The sequence below is a fragment of the Lissotriton helveticus genome, chromosome 4_1 (assembly GCF_964261635.1).
Source record: "Lissotriton helveticus chromosome 4_1, aLisHel1.1, whole genome shotgun sequence".
In the NCBI taxonomy this organism is placed as follows: Eukaryota; Metazoa; Chordata; class Amphibia; order Caudata; family Salamandridae; genus Lissotriton; species Lissotriton helveticus.
In genome coordinates this window covers 214,801,802-214,820,855 of record NC_136063.1, presented here as the reverse complement: position 1 = coordinate 214,820,855, position 19,054 = coordinate 214,801,802, and the positions used below count along the sequence as shown (strand labels likewise).

Sequence of the window (19,054 nt, the reverse complement as noted above, 5' to 3'; positions counted from 1 at the left end):
AGGAGTTGCCTTGGTAACAACTTGTCATTTCGAACGCAAAAATAAATTAATGAACGGTTTGTTAAAATTTCTCTGAAACGCGCTTCCACATTAACCATTCCAAATGGATGTTATGATCAAACTCATTAACGTTCCTTTGAGAAGATAAGATTAATTAGCAGGCACACAAAACAGCCCTATTACATTGCCTTAATGCTTCGAAAGTTAACAGTGTTTAGTGAATGTATTTATTTTTATCTTTTGGGACGGCTGAATTAATATAGCGATTAAATGGGAACAAAGTGCAAGAAGTGCCCCCAAATCAGTGCTTGGACAAAGACCATGAAACTTGATGCATGAAACAGGATTATTTTATTTTATTAGAAATTGATACCTCATGAATACATGGGCAATGTTTTGAGACAACACAACTAATCCTTCGCTATATTATAGAAGGAAGGCCAACATGAGATTTTTCTTGAACTATTTTCTTAAATAATCTGATTTCCAAAGGTGAAAGCTTTCCAGCCTTAAATATCTTATCTGTAGAGCCTTTCGGGAACAATCTGGCCTTGAATGTGTTCACTGAATGAAGTAATACATTTTTTTATCTAAGAATATTCAGACGTATGTACTTTCTTTGATGGAAAAATAATTCCAGGAGCACTCTTGATAATCCTCCCGCTATTGTAGCTTTTCCATGAGGGAACATGCATGTAACCATTTGTATATTTCAACATATATTACTTGCATTTCTGAATAGGTAAATGCTACGCATAAGTGTATTTGCAGTTTCAAACTTGCTGTTCTTTTATTTTCTTCACGGAGAGAAAAATATTCCAATGGAGAAACCACTTTTCCTGAACCCTCAAATTTTTTTTGGGGGGGGGGGAGAGGGTGCTTTCCCTTATCTGGAAACAGCTTTACAACTGAACTTGGCAAGGGTAACTCTCAAACTGTTTTCACGTAAAAGGTTCTTTGTGGAAAGAGGTAGAGAATTCCAATGTCTTGCTGGCTAATGCGAAGAAGAATGTCTACCGCTGCAGCTGTATTTGAAGTGTACTACAGCTAGGAGAGTACAGGAAGGAGGTCAGAGTAAAAAAATCCTTCAAGCATAGAAGGGTCCAGCGACAGTCCGATGAACTACATGTAGAGCTTTAAAAACAAAAAATGCGTAAGAAGCCAATGAAGTCTCCTAGGGGTGAAGTCTCCAGCAAACAGGGCGGATACTGAAGAAGAAGCAGACAGCCCCCTTTTGAATGACCTGCAAATGGAGGAATAGATGGGGCTAAATCTGTCAAATCGCTCACATACGGAAACCCAGATCCGGTGGTCAAGCCTTCTCCTACATTTATCCTCAAGTAAGATGCCTCTAAGCATAATAGCATCCTCCTAATTTCTTGAATACCTCAACAAGCTGAATACCTGGCTTTTTGAAAAGTCCTGCTAGACCCTAAGAGTGGCTAAACTCGCATATATTCAGAGACAGGGCACCCTCTAGGGTGATAGTGTGCTCTAAAAATTGACATAACATAACTTAAAATATAAAGGGCAATATGTATGAAAATAGAGTTTTGCGATTCTCAAATTGTGATTTTCATCGAATCACAATTTGAGAATCGCAAAATGTAATGTATGTGGGATTTTCTAATAATTTTCCGAATCCCACATATTCCTTATTTGCGAATCGCAAATTGAGATTGGCAAATAAGGAATACCTTCCCATTCATTCCTATGGGCTAAGAGGCCCATAGGAATGAATAGGAAGGCATTCTCAATTTGCGATTAGCAAATAGAGAATCGCAAATTGAGAATGCAATTTCAAGGGTGCCAGAGTGTCAAAAGGACACCCTGTTGCACCTCTGACACGTGCATGCATGTATGTGCGCCACATGGCACTTTAAAAAATGCTAAATAAAGCATTTTTAAGTGAAATTGCAAATTACCACTGACTTGAAGTGGGTGGTAATTTGCGATTCCTTTGGCCAAATCGCATTTTCTTATGGGCTTCTTACATTGCATTTAAGGAATCCCAATTTGCGATTCCTTAAACTCAATCGCAAAATAGGGATTTGCAAGATTTGCGATTCCTTATTTTGCAAGGGGGTTTTTGTGTGCTACATTGAACACTGCTAATTTGCAATTGCAAATGCTGAAATTCTGAGAATTTCAGCATTTGCGATCGAAAATTGGCTTAATACATATGGCCCAAAGTCATGTTCTTACAGGAGAATGGTTCATGGAGAAATAGTCTCTCATTCTGTGTATAAACCACTCTCCAATGAGCAAACAATTATGTGAATTTTTTAAATTTTACATAAAATGAATTTTGCAAATATCACAAGCATAAATAAAAAAGTTCATAGACATCATTTTTAAGTCGAAATGGATAAAACGAAAGCGCTGTGACAGGCCTACTCATAAATAGGATATGAATATGTAATGTTAGTATATAAACATGTATATTATAATACATATAGTGAAGCAAACAAAATATGCTCTGTAGAGTGTCCGTGCTTAAAATTATATTCAGGATAAACTGGCTTCCAAGATTGAAATGAGAGACAGCACAGAGTGTACCTGACCACTATCCAACCTTTGACAACACTCATATACAGTTTGCATAGACAACAACAAAGTGACCTTAAGGTACTCTTGCCTTTTCATTCACTCCATTTCTCAAGCTCAATTTGTATTCTTGGAAGAGGTGCTGTGATGTTAAAGACGAAATAACCACAATACAAACAGTTACGAGGTAAAGAACCTATAATCCAGATATCGATAACATACATGGAGGCTTGCAGTATTTTGACCCTCATTAACAATGTCTTCATTCCTATGCGAAAAAAATCACAAACAATAAAAGCAGATATCAAGGTGTTTTGAGTTTATTGTGTATGATCCATTGTAGCCTACTACAAATTTGGCCTGGTACAGGGCCGGACTGGCTGTAGCGGGCACCGGGCAATCCCCCGGTGCGCCGCACGGGTGTGGGCCGGTTTTGGGCCCCTGTGGGCCGTTTTTGTTACAGGGCCGTTTTTGTAGCACAGCTGCAAAATCGACCCTGTAACAAAAACGGCCGAAAAACGGCCCTGGCAAAGAGCTTGGTCACACACAGCCGCGGCCCGTGGAGGGAGTTGCGGTGGGGCGAAAGGCAGGGTGGGGAAGGGCTGGGTGGGGGATGCTAAAAACCGGAGTATGGATAATTCGAGGTAAATTTAGTTAATAAAACAAATTTCGTAGCGCGCCTTGCATCGCAAAATGCGGCTGGTCACACCCCCAACCACAGGGGGGGAGAAGGGGAGCCGGCCGAGCACTTTGTCAGGGCCGGTTTTTGTTCCCAGTCCGGCCTTGGCCTGGTATTTGCTGTGCATGTCCCCCTGGTAAATACTGGCCGTTTGACCTTGGTTTAACCTGACTAAATGTACCCAGGAGAGTCACATTTTAAGACACACAATATTTACTCGGAGTAATAAAATGTGTACAACTCATATTTCTGATATTTACAGAAACAGGAGTTACCACACATAGTGAAATTATACGCGACACTCATAATGGGGGCCATAATGGAGGTTATATTAATATCCATAACCAAGAACCATGATTGTCCATACATTATAGCTGACTGGCATTGATCTTTATATGTGTTAGTGTACAGACTTACCTCTGAGACAGCTGGCTTACAGTAGCCTGCACCAAACACCATATTCTCTAGAGACGTACTGGATTGTTCAATTCCCATTTCCTGGCTGCCTTTACCGAGCCATGTTCCTTTTCCAGGTCGTGCAAAACTGTAAGAAAATAAATTGGGAATATTAATGAAGAAATTAATTGAAATAAGGGTATGATTGTGGAACTATGTGCTAACTAGTGTGTGTATGGGTGGGTGTGCGTACCAGTATGTGTGCACAAACATGTATGTGTGCACTGATGTGTCTCTGCATATGTTTTACCACTATATTACATATTATGTAACTACATGAGATACTGCGTTATAAATGTTTATGGCCGTGTTTGGTGTGCAAGGCCCAGTTCAGCACAAGGCATGTTTTCCCTTTAGGTAAAACCAGGGGAATAGAAATGGCAAGTATTTAAAAAATATATTTCGGATGTATGGTTGCTTGCAACAGAGTTCTATGCATCTGTATTACCTAGAAGTTATATATGACTGTATGCTATTACAAAATATGCATATACCTTTAAAGTATACACGGTCATGGAAATATATGTTATCCTAGCTGTAAAGCATTGGGGCTGTAGTTAGGGGAAGTGGATTACATCAGGGGCACATCGTATATTTTACAAATATTCTTGAGCTGAAAAAAATGTATTCATAAATGAATGAATAAAATGTCAATGAATAAATCAGGTTTACTTGGATTTTGTTTGTAATCTGCATTATAGGATTCAGAACAAAAGAGAAATCTGACAATTACAAAGAAACAACACCATGCTTAAACCGAGAAATGATATATAATGAGTAAAAATGTCAAACATTAGCAAATGTTTGTCCCGAAGGTTCATAAGAATCTGTCAGAACCCCCAGGCAGACCCATCATATCCTCCATAGGAAGTATTAATGAGAACCTCTCAGTTTACATTGATCACTTCCTTCGGGAATATGTTATCAAACTTTCATCCTACATAAAAGATACTATGGATTTTCTTACCAAAATAGACACTATCGTATGGACAGAAGGTTCCATATTGATAACCATGGACGTTAGCGCCTTATACACCATCATTGACCACACTCAAGGTATGGAGGCTTGCTATCATTTTCTAAAAAATAGAGAACTAGGGTTCAGGAATCATACTGTAATGCTCATTGAGATGATGAAATTGTGCCTGCGGAATAATATATTTATGTTTGATGGTACATTATTCAAACAAATTCGCGGCGCGGCAATGGGCTCAGCCTTTTCTCCCAACTTTGCTAATCTATTCCTGGGCAAGTGGGAAGAAGAAATTAGGACAGATGACAGATTGAGTGAGGACTTTAAGAAAGTACAAACGTGGGTCAGATATATAGATGACCTCTTTGTCATCTGGCAAGGTACAGAAAAAGAAGCTGAAAACTTTATCACCAAGTTAAATCAGAACAGCTACAATATTCAAGTAACATTTAACATCAATAGAGATCGGATTGAATTTTTGGACACGAGCATTGAAGTCCAGGAGGGCAAACTGATCTATAAGCTGCATAGGAAGGAAACTGCAGGCAACAGCCTATTGCATGCCCTCAGCACCCATCCTGATCCCCTTAAATGGAGTATACCCTATGAGGAACTCCTGAGGGCTAAAAGAAACTGTACCAGAGAGGAAGACTATACACAGGAAACCAATAACATACTTAAACGGTTCAGAGAAAGGGGTTACCCTGAGTGGGTACTTACTAAAGCGGTTGAAAAAGCTTCTACAGTTTTGAGATCTGACACCCTTACCCCTAAACCCAAACCTACTGAAATGACAGACACTCCTAGAATTATCACCACATTCAATCAGAAATCTAAAAAGGTCCAAAAAATAATGGCTGATAATTGGAGAATCCTTAAAGCAGACAATATCATAGGCCCCAAACTTACAAAGAGACCCCAAATAACATATAGGAGAGGCCGCAACTTGAGGGATATGTTGGTCAAAGGAGACATAACAGACAAGAAAGGCCAGCACATTCAAGGGTTAAGGGGATGTTATCCTTGTGGCCACTGCAGGGCCTGCCGAGTCAGTGTTATGGTCAAGGACTTTGAAGTACCAGGGACACAATCAGACGAGAAATAAAGCAAGTTTTAACTTGTAGTTCCACCTATGTTGTGTATATTTTGGAATGTCCATGCCATAAAAGATATGTGGGAAGCACGGCCTGCATCGCAAAGAAAAGGGTTCAAGAGCATCTAAGGGCAATTACTAACAAAGACCTTAAATATCCTATTGCCAGACATTTCCAAGAGGTTCATTAATCCAACAACGAACTTCTAAGATACTACGCTATTGAACAGGTAAACATTGGCACACGGGGGGGAAATCGAGAACTCGCCCTGAGGAAAAAAGAGTCCAAGTGGATATTAGAACTGGAATCCACATTCCCGGGGGGGCACAACTTGGATGAGGAGCTGGCATCTCACCTCCATATGGACTAGGCTTGCAAATGTCATTTGTAACTGTAATCTGATGAGTTAACCCTGTGACCTAAGTGTCCACATGTATCTTTAAAAATCTTTAAAAATTATTTTCCTTCAAACTTTTGGTGACAAATTAGTATAATTATTGTGTGTTTTTAACCAATTTTAAATGTTTGTATATTGTCTTCTAGGTGCATTGATGTGGGACACTACCTTTTATTAATTTTGAGCACTGCACTGACCCCCACGCGGCTACCAAGAATGGAAGACTGTCACTTCACTGCGTTAAGCTAAGATATTCACTTTCACTTTAATTTTTGATCCATAGGATCTTATTGTACTCTTTTCCAGGCTTATGGGACATTGATTGACAATCTTACTTTGATTAGCAACTTCAGAGACTGGTTTTCTACAGATATGATCAACTTTTCTCATATGTGGGGATTACGCTCTCAACTGCTCTACTTTATAATTTTATTGACAAATAATTTGTTTTCGGGCACTAGACCGAATGAATAAAGTACAAATTATGTCACGTATGGCTATTCTGAGACGTATGAGTAGCCTATGAATTAGCACTCAAAAAGAGAGCCTTTTTGTAGTTAGTATAATTTGTTTAATGATTGCTTCCCGTTCCAAAATGGCGGACATACAGGTCAACAGTTATAATACGTTTTCTTTTGTCAGATCAAGGTCTTGTTAAATCTGTAAATAGCTTTAAACAAATGCTTTTTTTCAGTTTTTTTCAGTTCCTTATTTGAATGTCATCACAAATGAACTGTTTGTATTGCACAGCATGTATATTGATAAATAGATACCAGAGAGCCCTTAGAATCACAGTGGATCTGTGTGAAAACACCATTTACATATGGCCGCACCAGTTTCTATGAATGCATAGTACTTCTTTTATGTTTACAATAGTTTGAAACTTGTAAACTTGTACATAAGATGTTTCCTCACTGGATGTGGTTAAACGTGTGATCAAGGCACTTTTGTGCTGAAACGCGTAGCCTTACTTGGGAAATAAATGCTCACTAGCTGTACTTCTCCGAGTGCGTGTGTTGCTTATTGTGGCAGAACTTCGGAAACGATATATATATATACATCCAAGCTTCTCTGGTCCTTTTCGCCAAACAAAAAGCCAGCACTCACTGGGATTAGTTGCAAAAAACGTTATTGCTTTCAAGCACAAAACAAATGCGTTTTGGCATACGCCTTTGTCAGTATTACAGGCGTTCGCGCCGCAGCAGTTTTTATTTCAAAATACTTTTATTGAAAATAAATTTGCAGTTTTTAAAACAAAGCATTAGCATAGTCATGAATGACGGACTTTCACATCAATATCGCCACATCCGTGAGCGCCATCTTGGCTTAGTCATTAATACTAAGATATAAATAGATCAAAATACATCGGCAGCACAGGCATAATTACTTGCATTACAGTATATTAATATAATGTTACAGTTAAGAACATATAACATATGACAAAGTCATAATCCTCGTGAGTGCTGGCTTTCTGTTTAGCGAAAAGAAACGGAGGAGCTTGGATATAATCGCGGTGCACTTCCGCGTTGCCGGCACCCGTTTGTGAGTGCTTCCCGACAAAGGTGCTGCGGTGCGGGAATGTATATATAGCCTGTCGGCAAAAAGATCCCTCCTTGAACCACTGCTAAATTATATTGATTCGCATAGGTTATTGTTGGCAGTAACTTGGAGGCAATTACAGTTGTTGAAGGAGTGGGTGAAGTGATTGGCCATTCAACTTCCTTGCCAGAGTGATAAAGGCATGGGTTAGAGCAGACATCTTAGCAGTGAATAACCGTTATTGTAATGCAGTACTCACACTACTGTCTATTAATTGCATAGCAAGATAATTTCTGTACTCTAATAACTTATTACATTTTAGATATGATGTGCAAATGTCTCCTGTTGGAGCCAGCAAGCAATGTGAAATGAAAGTTGCTGAGCTGAACACTAAAGAGCAATTTAAATAATGTAAGGAAAAGGTAGACACAAATTTACCTTTGATACTTATTTACATTCAGCTGCCTAATGTAGAAATTACAAGCAGCTTATTGATGAATACAGTTTTTACAGTACAGATTCCAAATGTATTACTCCAAACAGGCTATTTTGTTGATTAAAAGAAACAAGAGACAGAGGATTTAATGGGTGGTTTGGGAGCAAGGTGATGATGCTTCTATTTATCATAAGTAATAAAACGTGTTCTACCGGACATATAAAGAAATTTGCAAGTTACTGCAGAGCTCCGTTACCTCATTTGGCCTACGTCTACATTCCTGCATTCGGTCACAGAACACCACAGAGATTTTCTATGTCCATGTAACAAACGGTAGGAGGTAATTCACCTATCTAAAATTGGCTGCCTTCTCAGCATTTTATTGTCTTTGTGCAGTCAGATTTGAAACAGAAGATAAGCAGCACAGTGCTTAATTTGGGCCAGTAATTGAAGGTGCTAGGAACCAGCACTTATCTATAAAACAAGCACATAATTATGACGGCCTAACACATGGTGGCACTGTTTGTATTTGTTTAACAGCAGTAAAGTGTTTCAAAATTTCACATACAAGCATTGGGAAAGAAAACAGGTCTGACTTATGAATGAAAGTGCCTTTTCTGTCATCATGGATGTCGAAACTCAATATGCTATCATACATGCAATCTGCCACTTAACTTTGTACTCATGCATCCATTCATCAATCTACTGACTCATCCTTTTATTCACCCTTTGACACAACTGCAATAGAGCACACTAACTCAACTACATATGCAAGATAAATTAAAAGAATATGACTAGAAAAAGAAAACATGTTGCCTTCTAAACATGGCAATCGTTTTATTGCAATAAAAAATAAAATAAAGCAGTAAGTGTCCATTTTGCAAATGCATTGTAAATACATTATTATTGCTTCAAAGTTCAAGCATGGCTGGCACATTTAAAACCAATGTGTTTGCCATCTTGGAATGATAAAACAACGATACACTGTGCACCAACAGCATTCCATAATGCTGTCTGGATTAGAGGAAGTGGCCACTTGAAATTAGAAGCAGTGCAGATGAAATGAGCGGCAAGCATTTAACCCATTAGTAGTGCATGGAGTGCTGTAGTAGCCTCCTATGAAACAGTAAAATGAAAAGAGTACCAAAGAAATGAAAGGTTGACTATAAAAGGAGAAGAACCAAAACTAAAGGACTGATGCCAACCAGTCCTGATACTGAAGCATGCTCATTTGCTGGTGAATATACACACATAATCAGAAAATTCCAGCATCCACAGGGCAAAAGTGTAAATGACTGATGCCCACTCAACCATTACCTCATGCAGTTTGCTTTCATGGATGTAAGCAGAGTGTAAATGACAATAGGATAGATCAATGGCATAATAGAGTGGACCTACATGCCTTATACATATACATGTATGTACTATTTGGAGGAGGCAAGATGGAGGCCGCTTGAGTGGCCGGTGCAGAGGTGCGGTGAGGACGCTGCAGGTAGAAGCCCGACGGCGATGTGAGCAAGCAGTGAGGAGCGGCTAAATCGGCGGAAGGCTGAATGCTTTGCTGCCTGAATCGAAAAGGGATGTTATCGGCTCTTACCGGGTTCGGATCGGCAAGGCTGCTCCTGCGGGCTGTGGTGCGGACATTGGAGGCTCTCGCTCCTGGCCAAGGACGCTACGCTGTAGGAGATGGGCGGAGCTTGACGCGGAGCCAGTGGAGTCAGCGAGCAAGGTGAAACCGTGTGTGGAGACCACTGGAGTGTACAGCAGGCCAGGGAATCAGCAGAAGAGGCAGTCTCTGCGTGGTATGGCCCCCAAACAGAACCCTGGCGCTAAAGCAGGCAATGCAAAAAAAAAGCCCTCAGGGAGGAAAACGAGAACGTGGTTCCTGATGGTGCGCGTGGGGAGGGTCAGCCCCAGCCGGACCATCAGAAGAAGAGGCAGCAAGGTGCCCCCAAGACCCGGCTGGCCACTGCCACTATTATGGACCTGCTCAATAAAGCGGGTAAGGAGAAAGGGTCTAAGGAGCAGGGAGCGGGCGAAACCTTAGAGGCGGCTGGCAATTTGGACATCAATTTAGTACCCGCCTTGGCTCCCGCGCTTGAAACAGTTAGCCCGGGGAAAGTTGAAAGTGCTGTGGAGGTAGTAAATGTTGATGCCAGTAGCAAGGGGAACCCTGAGTCTATCATGAGCCCCCCCAGCGATGGAGCACTTAGTCGGCATCAAACATTCGTTGGTTCAGACTACTGGTGAGGCTGTAAGTGCGGAATCATCTGGCTCGCTAGAACCCCTTGAAGCCGCACTGGAAGAAGTGTTAGATGGGGCAACCGGTGGAGCCGGTGGAGCCGGTATTGAAAAAGAGAGAGTCCCGAGCGAGCCCTTCTATTCTGTCTCAGACGGGGGGGAGAGTGGTCAGAAGAGGATGGAGAACACAGCTCATTAGTGGAATCAGATAGCGGCCCCGAGAATGATCAGCCGGCAACAGCCTTGAAGTCCCAAACGGCCGCGTGGGGTCAAGATCATGTGCAACGAGAGTTAAGCTGGGATCACTCTTCTGCCCAGCCCCTGCAAGGTAGTCCACTGTTGGAACAGACACAATTGTCCCTGCTCGAAACGATACATCAAGAGATTTTAGCACATAGAGAAGAAACACGTCAAGACAGCCGTAAATCACAGGCTGCTATAAATAAAATGCAGGGAGTAGTGCGGAAACTCTCTAAGGCATGTGCTACCACGGGGGATAGAGTGCCAAATTTAGAAGAGAGGGTGGTGGCTACTGAAACGGAGGTGGCAGGGGCTGTGGCTAAGGTGGACTCCCAGTGTTCACAGGTGATAGACATACAGTGGAAGCTGGAGGAGATGGAAAACAGGCTCCGAAGGAACAACCTGAGAGTCCTGGGAATTCCGGAAGGGTTTGAGGGATCGGACATCAGGGGTTATATTATCAAACTCTTCCAGCAAGCCTTCCCCGAGCTGTCCGGGTGGGATTGGCCAAACGAGTTACAAAGAGTTCATCGCACCCGCTTTAACTTATGATGATACCTGTCCAAGGTGTCGGGTTGAGCAAGCAGATATACTGCATATGTTTTATAATTGCAGTCTCCTGACCCCCGTGAAGAATGAGATTGAGAAATTCTGGGAGGGGCTGCTAGGTCATAAGATCGATCTATCCCCTACCCTGATGATTATGGGCATTGATTTTAATCAAAAGCTGGGGAAAGAGGAAGAAGCCCTGGTTTTTATTGCTGTGGCGGTTCTTAGGATTTTAATCTCTGCAGGTTGGAAGGATGTTGTGGCCCCGTCTTTCCAAATGTGGGTTTCTAGGTTCCTGGGAATCCATAATATTGAGTCATGTTTGTATGAACAAAAGGAGGTGAAGTCGCGGGATTTTGGAAGAAGGATTTGAGCCCCGGTCGCTAATTGGAGGCAGTTAAAGCTGTAATCACCCGAGTTGTAATTTTGCAGCTATCTGTTTTAATCTCCCTATTTTAGATGTCTCGATCTTTGGAATTGTAGGACATGATGTACGGGGTCCTGTATAACTCTTTGTGTGTTTTTTTGTTTTTTTGTATGTAAATATGTATTATCTATGGATTGTATTCATGCACTGAAGCTTTTGCCCATGAGATGGTCTTTTTAATGTCCGGTTATTCTAATAATGGTTTCTGGGTTTTTTTCTTCCTATTTGTGTGATGCACTGTAAAATCCCAATAAAAAGTTTAAAAAAAAATACATGTATGTACTATTTGACAGTTTTACTATTACGAGATACCAGCCGACATCTACGAAGAAATTCTACCAAGACTTACTACTGTGCAAATCTGCTGCCTCTGGGGTTCATCAGAGGCAATAATCAGCACCGAAATCATTCCCTAAAAAGGTAATGTTAGATTTCAAGTAACAACATACATATCTATATTCATTAATACAGAGAAATATCAATCCACCCTTAATTACCTATTGATTTTAAAATATGCTTTTAAAAACTGATATTTCAAGCCTAATCTGTTTATCATAACTTTTCATAAAAAAACAGATCAGACCTATAGTAACAGAAATATGTTTTCTAGTGAACTAATCAGGCCTGTGGCTGTTCTCAATAGCTTACTACCATTACCAGCTGAGACCTCCTGTACTGAGCATAAGCTCCTGCAAGGCAACCATCAGCCATTCAATCATAATATAACCTAGTATACAGAGTTACAGTTAGCAATGCAAAATACTATCTCTCCTGAGAGGGCATAACAAGGCTTCTGATAGTACAAATATTCTATACTTAGGGCTTCATTACAATGTCAGCATTGGGGCTTGTGCTGAGGACCATTTCCGGTCCGCAGCCCAGGCTTCAATGCAAAGAGGCCTCCACAGCGGTTGGATCCTAATTTGGCGGTCGGTATATCCGAATAACCTGTTGACCAGTTCCTTTACTACTACGATGCCGGTACGTCACTCAACTGACCTGCATCGTAATCGGGCACTAACAGTTTATCATAGGGGGTAACCAGCACTAACATTCTTGCCTACTATGGTCATCTGTGAGATGTAACAAAATACCTATCAGTAGACTTTAATGCAGAGTGATAATAATCTGCCCTTAAATGCCTATTGACTTTAACATATGATTTTCACAATCAATAGGTTAGGCCTACTGCTTTGATCATAATGTTTCATTTTAGATAATCAAGTCTACAACCTTTATCATTGGCATTCAGAATAAGCAACCCAGACCTAGTGTGATAGTTCATATGCCTTCCCACTAAGCAACCATCAGATATACTGTAATAAAATTACAAATAAGTACAAAATACAGATGTCAAAACAAAACACAACTCCTACTTAAAGAGCCTAATAATGATTACCATAGTGCAAATCATCTATCCCCATAGTTTGTTCAGGTGGGTCACAAGCATCAAATACAATCTGTAAGGTTCCATGTAACAGAATGCTTACCTACAAGCATCACCAGAGTATAATAACAATTCACCCTTAAAGCCTGTTTGCCTTTAGCACATACTATCCACAATAACTAAGTAAGGCCTGCTTGCTTTGTCATATCATTTCATGATAAACACTTCACACCTGAGGAATCGTTATAACTTTTCCAAGTTACCTAATAAGGCCTGTCTACCCTGAACCAAATGGCTTGACACTACATATATCAGACCTACAGAAGTGCACAGAAACTGATAACCATCACGAATACACATATAAAATGACACAAATGTACATGATGGTTTAACAGACAATTAGCTCACTCCCAATTAATGCAAACAGAACAACTCACCCAAACAACAGAACAGTTAACCCTAATAACCTAAAAAAGTAACACTTACCCCCGAAACACATGAATCTAACAGGAGTAACTAATTGAAACCAATCTCCTGCCTCCTACTCAACTGCCGCTCAGCAATGAAACACACTGCTGACATCGTTGACCTCATTTTGAACCAAGAAGTTGATCTAACCATCCTGACGGAATCGTGGCTTATGGAATCTTCTTCCCATTGCTTAGACCTTCTTGTGCCTCCCGACTACAACATTGCTAGGCTAGACAGACCACACAAAATGAGCGGAATCATTGCCTGTATCTATCGAGCTGAATTCTCTATTACTATAATTCATTCCGACCCCCTTGAATCTTGTGAACACCTTGGGATCTCCTTAAAATCCACCGATAACCATAGCTCCAACTACATGTATTTTACCACCCCCCAGGCAAAAACGCCCTACTCATTGACCAACTAATCGAAATATTTACACCAAACTCTGCATAACATTCCAGTGATATTTTCCTAGGGGATTTCAATCTTCATTGGGAAGACCCCTATGAAATTCAAATCAATACTATTAAAGATTTCCTTACAGACCAATCCATAGTCCAAGTCTGCACCCGTCCTACCCACAACAAACGTGCAACACTAGACTTGATCATTTCCAAAGACAACATGAATAATACAATCCAAATTAACCCCTGCGGTTTGTCAGACCATCATATTATCACCTTCCAAATACCCCCTACTAGAAGGAAACCGACCTCAGAATCCACCAGACCTAAACAATGGGTTCATGACACAAAAAAACTAAAGTTGGAATTACTAATAACTCAATACAAGAACAAACTTCTCCCTCCCACCAATATGGAGAACATCAATGAGCTCCCAGAACACTACAATTCCACAATGGCAAGAATTATTGACGATCTAGCCCCGCCAAAACTCAAAAGGATACCAGACAAAGACAAAAACCCTTGGTTCAATGGTTTTCTCAACGAAGAAAGGCGCAAACTGAGACTAACTGAACGTCAATGAAGACAACATCCTTCATCCCCTCACTTAAGACTGCTAAGAAAGTCCAGAAACTCCTACAACAAAAGTATCCTGAAATCTACAAAAGACTTCTTCAGGTTGGAACTAGACAGTACCAAAAACAGACCGAGGAAATTATTCGAAATACTAACAGCAACAGCAACAGCAATCAAACAAACCGGCCAAATCCGCAACCCTGACATCAAAATCTCATCTAAGCAGCGAAGAATTCTCCTCCTTCTTTTCTGCTAAAGCCACCTCCCTGGAGAGGGAACTCATGACTGCCACTGACAACCCCGCTTCCCCTAAAAATTCTCCAATCACTCATCCAACTCAACTTACTCTGTCAGGATCCAAAAATAAAGCCCACTTGTCCTCCTTCAAACTTTATGACCATAGAGACATCACCAAAATCCTATTGTCTATAAAACCTAGCAACCACTACAATGACCCCCTCCTGTCGAGTTGTCTGACAGTTATCCACCATACTGTCATCCCCATCTGGGCCAAGGTAATCAATGCATCGCTGTCTCAAGAATCCATTCCGGACTGCCTAAAAACCAGCCATGTCTTCCCCATCCTAAAAAAACCTACAGAGAACCCTTTGATTCATGTCTGCTTATACTACTTGACCTCTCATCTGCTTTTGACACTGTTAACCATGGCAAAATTCTCTAGAGACTTGAGAACAGGATGGGATGATCGGGAACGGTCCTAAAATGGTTTAAACCCTTCTTAGATAATAGAAATCTATCCACACCACCCGTAACGTACTAGGAGTACCACAGGCTCAACACTATCACTATCATTTTTTTATCTCTGTATCAAACCTCTAACTGTAATACTACAGCAGGCTAACATCTCATTCCACATGTATGCAAACAACACTCAGCTATATATCAAGATCACATCCCTGGAAGAAATTAAGACAACGAACCAAGCACTAAAAGAGACCGTACACTGGCTAACAAACAATCACCTTAAACTAAACTGTCAAAAAAACGAATTCCTTCTAATCCCCCCCAATAAAAAAACTCCTCAGCTAAGAAAGATTGGACTAAGCTAATCACTGCACTAAACTGTACTCCAACTCTGATGGACTCCACCAAATCGCTAGGAATCACTCTAGACAAGAACCTTAATATGCAATCACACATCAACCTGATGGCTAAAAATGCCCGTTTTCACCTCAGCTACCTTAGAAAAATGAAACCATACATCGAACCACTAGGTCTCAAAACTGCTGTTCAGGCCTTAGTCATCTCCAGACTTGAATATGGATGTGCCACTCTATCAGGACTACCCAAAATTTCAACAGCCCCGCGCAAAGCCTGTCTTAATGCAGATGCGAGACTCTTAACTGGGTCTAAAAAATGTGACCACATTACACCCATCTGAAAGCTCTCAACTGGCTCCCTCATGAAGCGTGATTCCAACTAAAGATGGCCTGCATAACACATAAGTCAATCTATCACAAAATCCCACTGTACCTAGCACAGAGAATCTCGCTCTCTGGAGGAAGCAGACTCTCATGGAGCGCCAACACTCTTCTTCTAAAACCTCCACTCTTCCGTAAGAAAAAAACATACGACAGAGGCTTCTCATCAGCTGCACCTAGAACATGGAACTCACTCCCACCAGGCATCAGGAAAATCTCCGCTACTTCTACATTCGAAAAAGAAGCTAAGTCCTTACTAATGAGCAAATTCCTGACTCAATCCACAGTAACCCACTCATTACATGTCCTAGAAACCTCATTCAGACACTCACTGTACCCACCCAAGCCGGGAGAATACCTCTCTATGTAAGCTCATCCATTGCCAGACTCTAGTGAAGGTCCTCACTCTCTCACTAGGCACATTGTGATGGTCCGTACTCACACTGAAACTTCTGCATGAAGACTGCTTCTCCTACTGTCACACTGAGAAACCCCAGAACAATCCCAAATGTATGATAAGCTATAACCTTCGCTACTCTTATTGTATTAATGATTGTACAAATGTTTCTCTCTTTTTTCCTTTTTTTTCTTTCTTTCTTTCTTTTCTTTCTCGATCTCTTCTCCTCTGTTGTTCATCAAGGTAACTACATCCATAGGTGTCTATTGCAATGTTCAAAACTTCAATGCTATATATATATTTCTGATCGACTCTAGCACTGTTTTAATGCGACATTTAATGCGACATTTCTATGTATATGTGAAGCGCTCTGATACCCCTTTCTGGGTCTTGTTTGCTCTAAAAAATAAATAAATATTACATTTTGCAAAATAACTTAGATCCCCTAACAAAAATCTTCACAGCAAAATTGTACGCCCATGGCTTGTCATAGTGGGTGACTTACGATGGCAATCTGTGAGACTACATGTAACCAAATACCTATTTACGGCATGTAACAAAATGTAATACCAACCCACTGTTAGAGGCAGAAGGGTCTCTATTATATGCTTTTCACAATAAATAAGTGAAGCTTATTGCCTTTGTAATTTTTTTTATAGTAAACAGGCCAGACTTATAACATTCCGGCATAACATTTTCCTGCACACCAATCACGCCTAAAGCTGATATCATTGGCTTATCAACATACCCAACATACTGAGCATAAGCTTCCACACAAGTCAACTATCAGGCATACAGTCAAAAAAGTACAAATATATACAATATTAAAGTTACCAAAGCAAACCAAAAGAATAACTTCTCTAACAGGGCTTAACAAGGATTTTCACAGTGCAAATCTTCTACACTCATGGTTTGTGAGAGAGTGTAACCTACACCAAAACCCTTGCATATTAAGGAAATCTATGAGATTCCATGTAACAAAAAACCTATCTGTAGGCTTTATTTAAGAGTGAGAATAATCCACCCTTAAATTCGTATTGACTCGAACATATGATTTTTGCAATCAGGGATATAACTGTAATCATTGGCTTGTTACCATAACCAAAATAAGTCCATTGTACTGAGCATAAGCTTTCCACTAAGCAAGCATCGGGCACGCAGTAATAAAAGTACAAAAGTAAACAACAATACAATTGGCAAAGCAAAATATTTTCTCTCGTAAGAAAGCCTGATAAGGATTGTTGTATTGCATATCGTCTATCCGACTGTTTGTTCAGATAGATTACTAACACCAATACACTTCCTGACTACAGTAATTTGTGAAATTCCAATTCAACAAGGTACCTACCTACAGACTTTAGCACAGTGTAATATCAACCCATCCCTAAAACGCTATTGTTTTTAATGAATGCGTTTTGCATGAAGTAGGTCAGACCTACTAGCATTGTCATAATGTCTCATAATAGATAGATGAAACCTATGAAAGCTAGCATGTTTTTCCCAATGAACTGATGAAGCCTTTACCTTTTAACATTGGATTTACACTTTACCTAACACCAGCCTATTCAACTTCATATAAACTAGCAACCATCATGCATACAGTTACAAAATTACAAATATGTACAGCAATGCAGCTAGCAAAACAATATACACCCCTTTTCAACAAGGTCTAGCAAGATTCATCACAATGACAGCTCCTATTGTTTTGTCAGAGTGGGTGGTCAACATCAAAATAATGGCATACTATAGTGATACTGTACTACTCTGTACTACTGTGATACTCCATGCAACACACTACCTCTCTATAGGTTTAAAGCGAGATTAATAACAATTCACACCTAAATGTCTTTCAACTTCAACATATGCTTTTCTTAATAAATGCATCAGGTCTACTGGCTTTATCATAACATTTCATAATAAACAGGTCAGACTTGTAGCCATGAGCACAGGTTAGCCACGATCAGTCCTGAGTATAAACTTTGCCACAAGCGAAAAAAGTACAATAAATGCAGTCTTTTGTGGAAGTACATACATTCAGCCCAATCAAATCTATATGGACTAACACATGTGTAAAGTCTGAGTCTCTCTCTCAGTAGGATTCTGATCGTTATCTTTTGTTGCTTACAGAAGGTCAGGTAACAATTGCAGTACACTTGATAGTGAAGTTGTAGATTTATTGACTGTACTCATCTCATCTGTGCTGCTGCCAGGAAAAAACAACATAAATTGTCTAGTTTTATAAGACACTTTAATGGCATTACAATGTCATGGGTCTGTCCCTGAAAATTCAAGCTGAGGCAGCTGGATAAATAAACAAATTAATCACAGCTGCATGGGGGGCAAGCAGTTTTGGTGGAAGAACAAAATTGCTGTCCAATTAAAAGATGTACTCCTAACATGTGGGCAATGCCAAAGTTCCTCTCCTGCTGATTCTCACATAATTGTTTGGTGGTGTGCTGACAAGCAGACCATAACACTCATAATGAACAGGCATGTACAGTCCATACTCATTGTTCGAGATGACCTGGAATAGTCACAAATGTTACACTTGTATCAGCGGGATGTTTACTAGGTACTGATGGAACTGGCATTCGGCAGTCCTAGCAGGAGCAGCTGGTGGTGTGAGTCCCATTGGCCTTCTGAGAAATAAAGTTGTACCCTGACACTTACTTTTTTTGTGCAAATTAACCATGGAAGAGGCACTTTCAGAGCCGTACAAGAAGTGTGTAATGTGCAAATGCACGAGCCAGTCCATATATGTGGTGTGGTGTCTAACAACATGGAAAAAGTGATGGA

At 40.4% G+C, this 19,054-nt stretch overlaps 1 protein-coding gene across 2 annotated transcripts in view; it reads right to left on the bottom strand.

Annotated features, from left to right (window-relative positions):
* Positions 1-19,054, bottom strand: part of FAM135B (family with sequence similarity 135 member B) — a 1,359,155-nt gene that overhangs the window by 251,944 nt on the left and 1,088,157 nt on the right. For both annotated transcript variants that reach the window (XM_078686705.1, XM_078686706.1), the window contains one exon: positions 3,644-3,770. In XM_078686705.1, the coding sequence (XP_078542831.1) occupies positions 3,644-3,770 (127 nt within the window). The remainder of the gene's footprint in view (positions 1-3,643; positions 3,771-19,054) is intronic.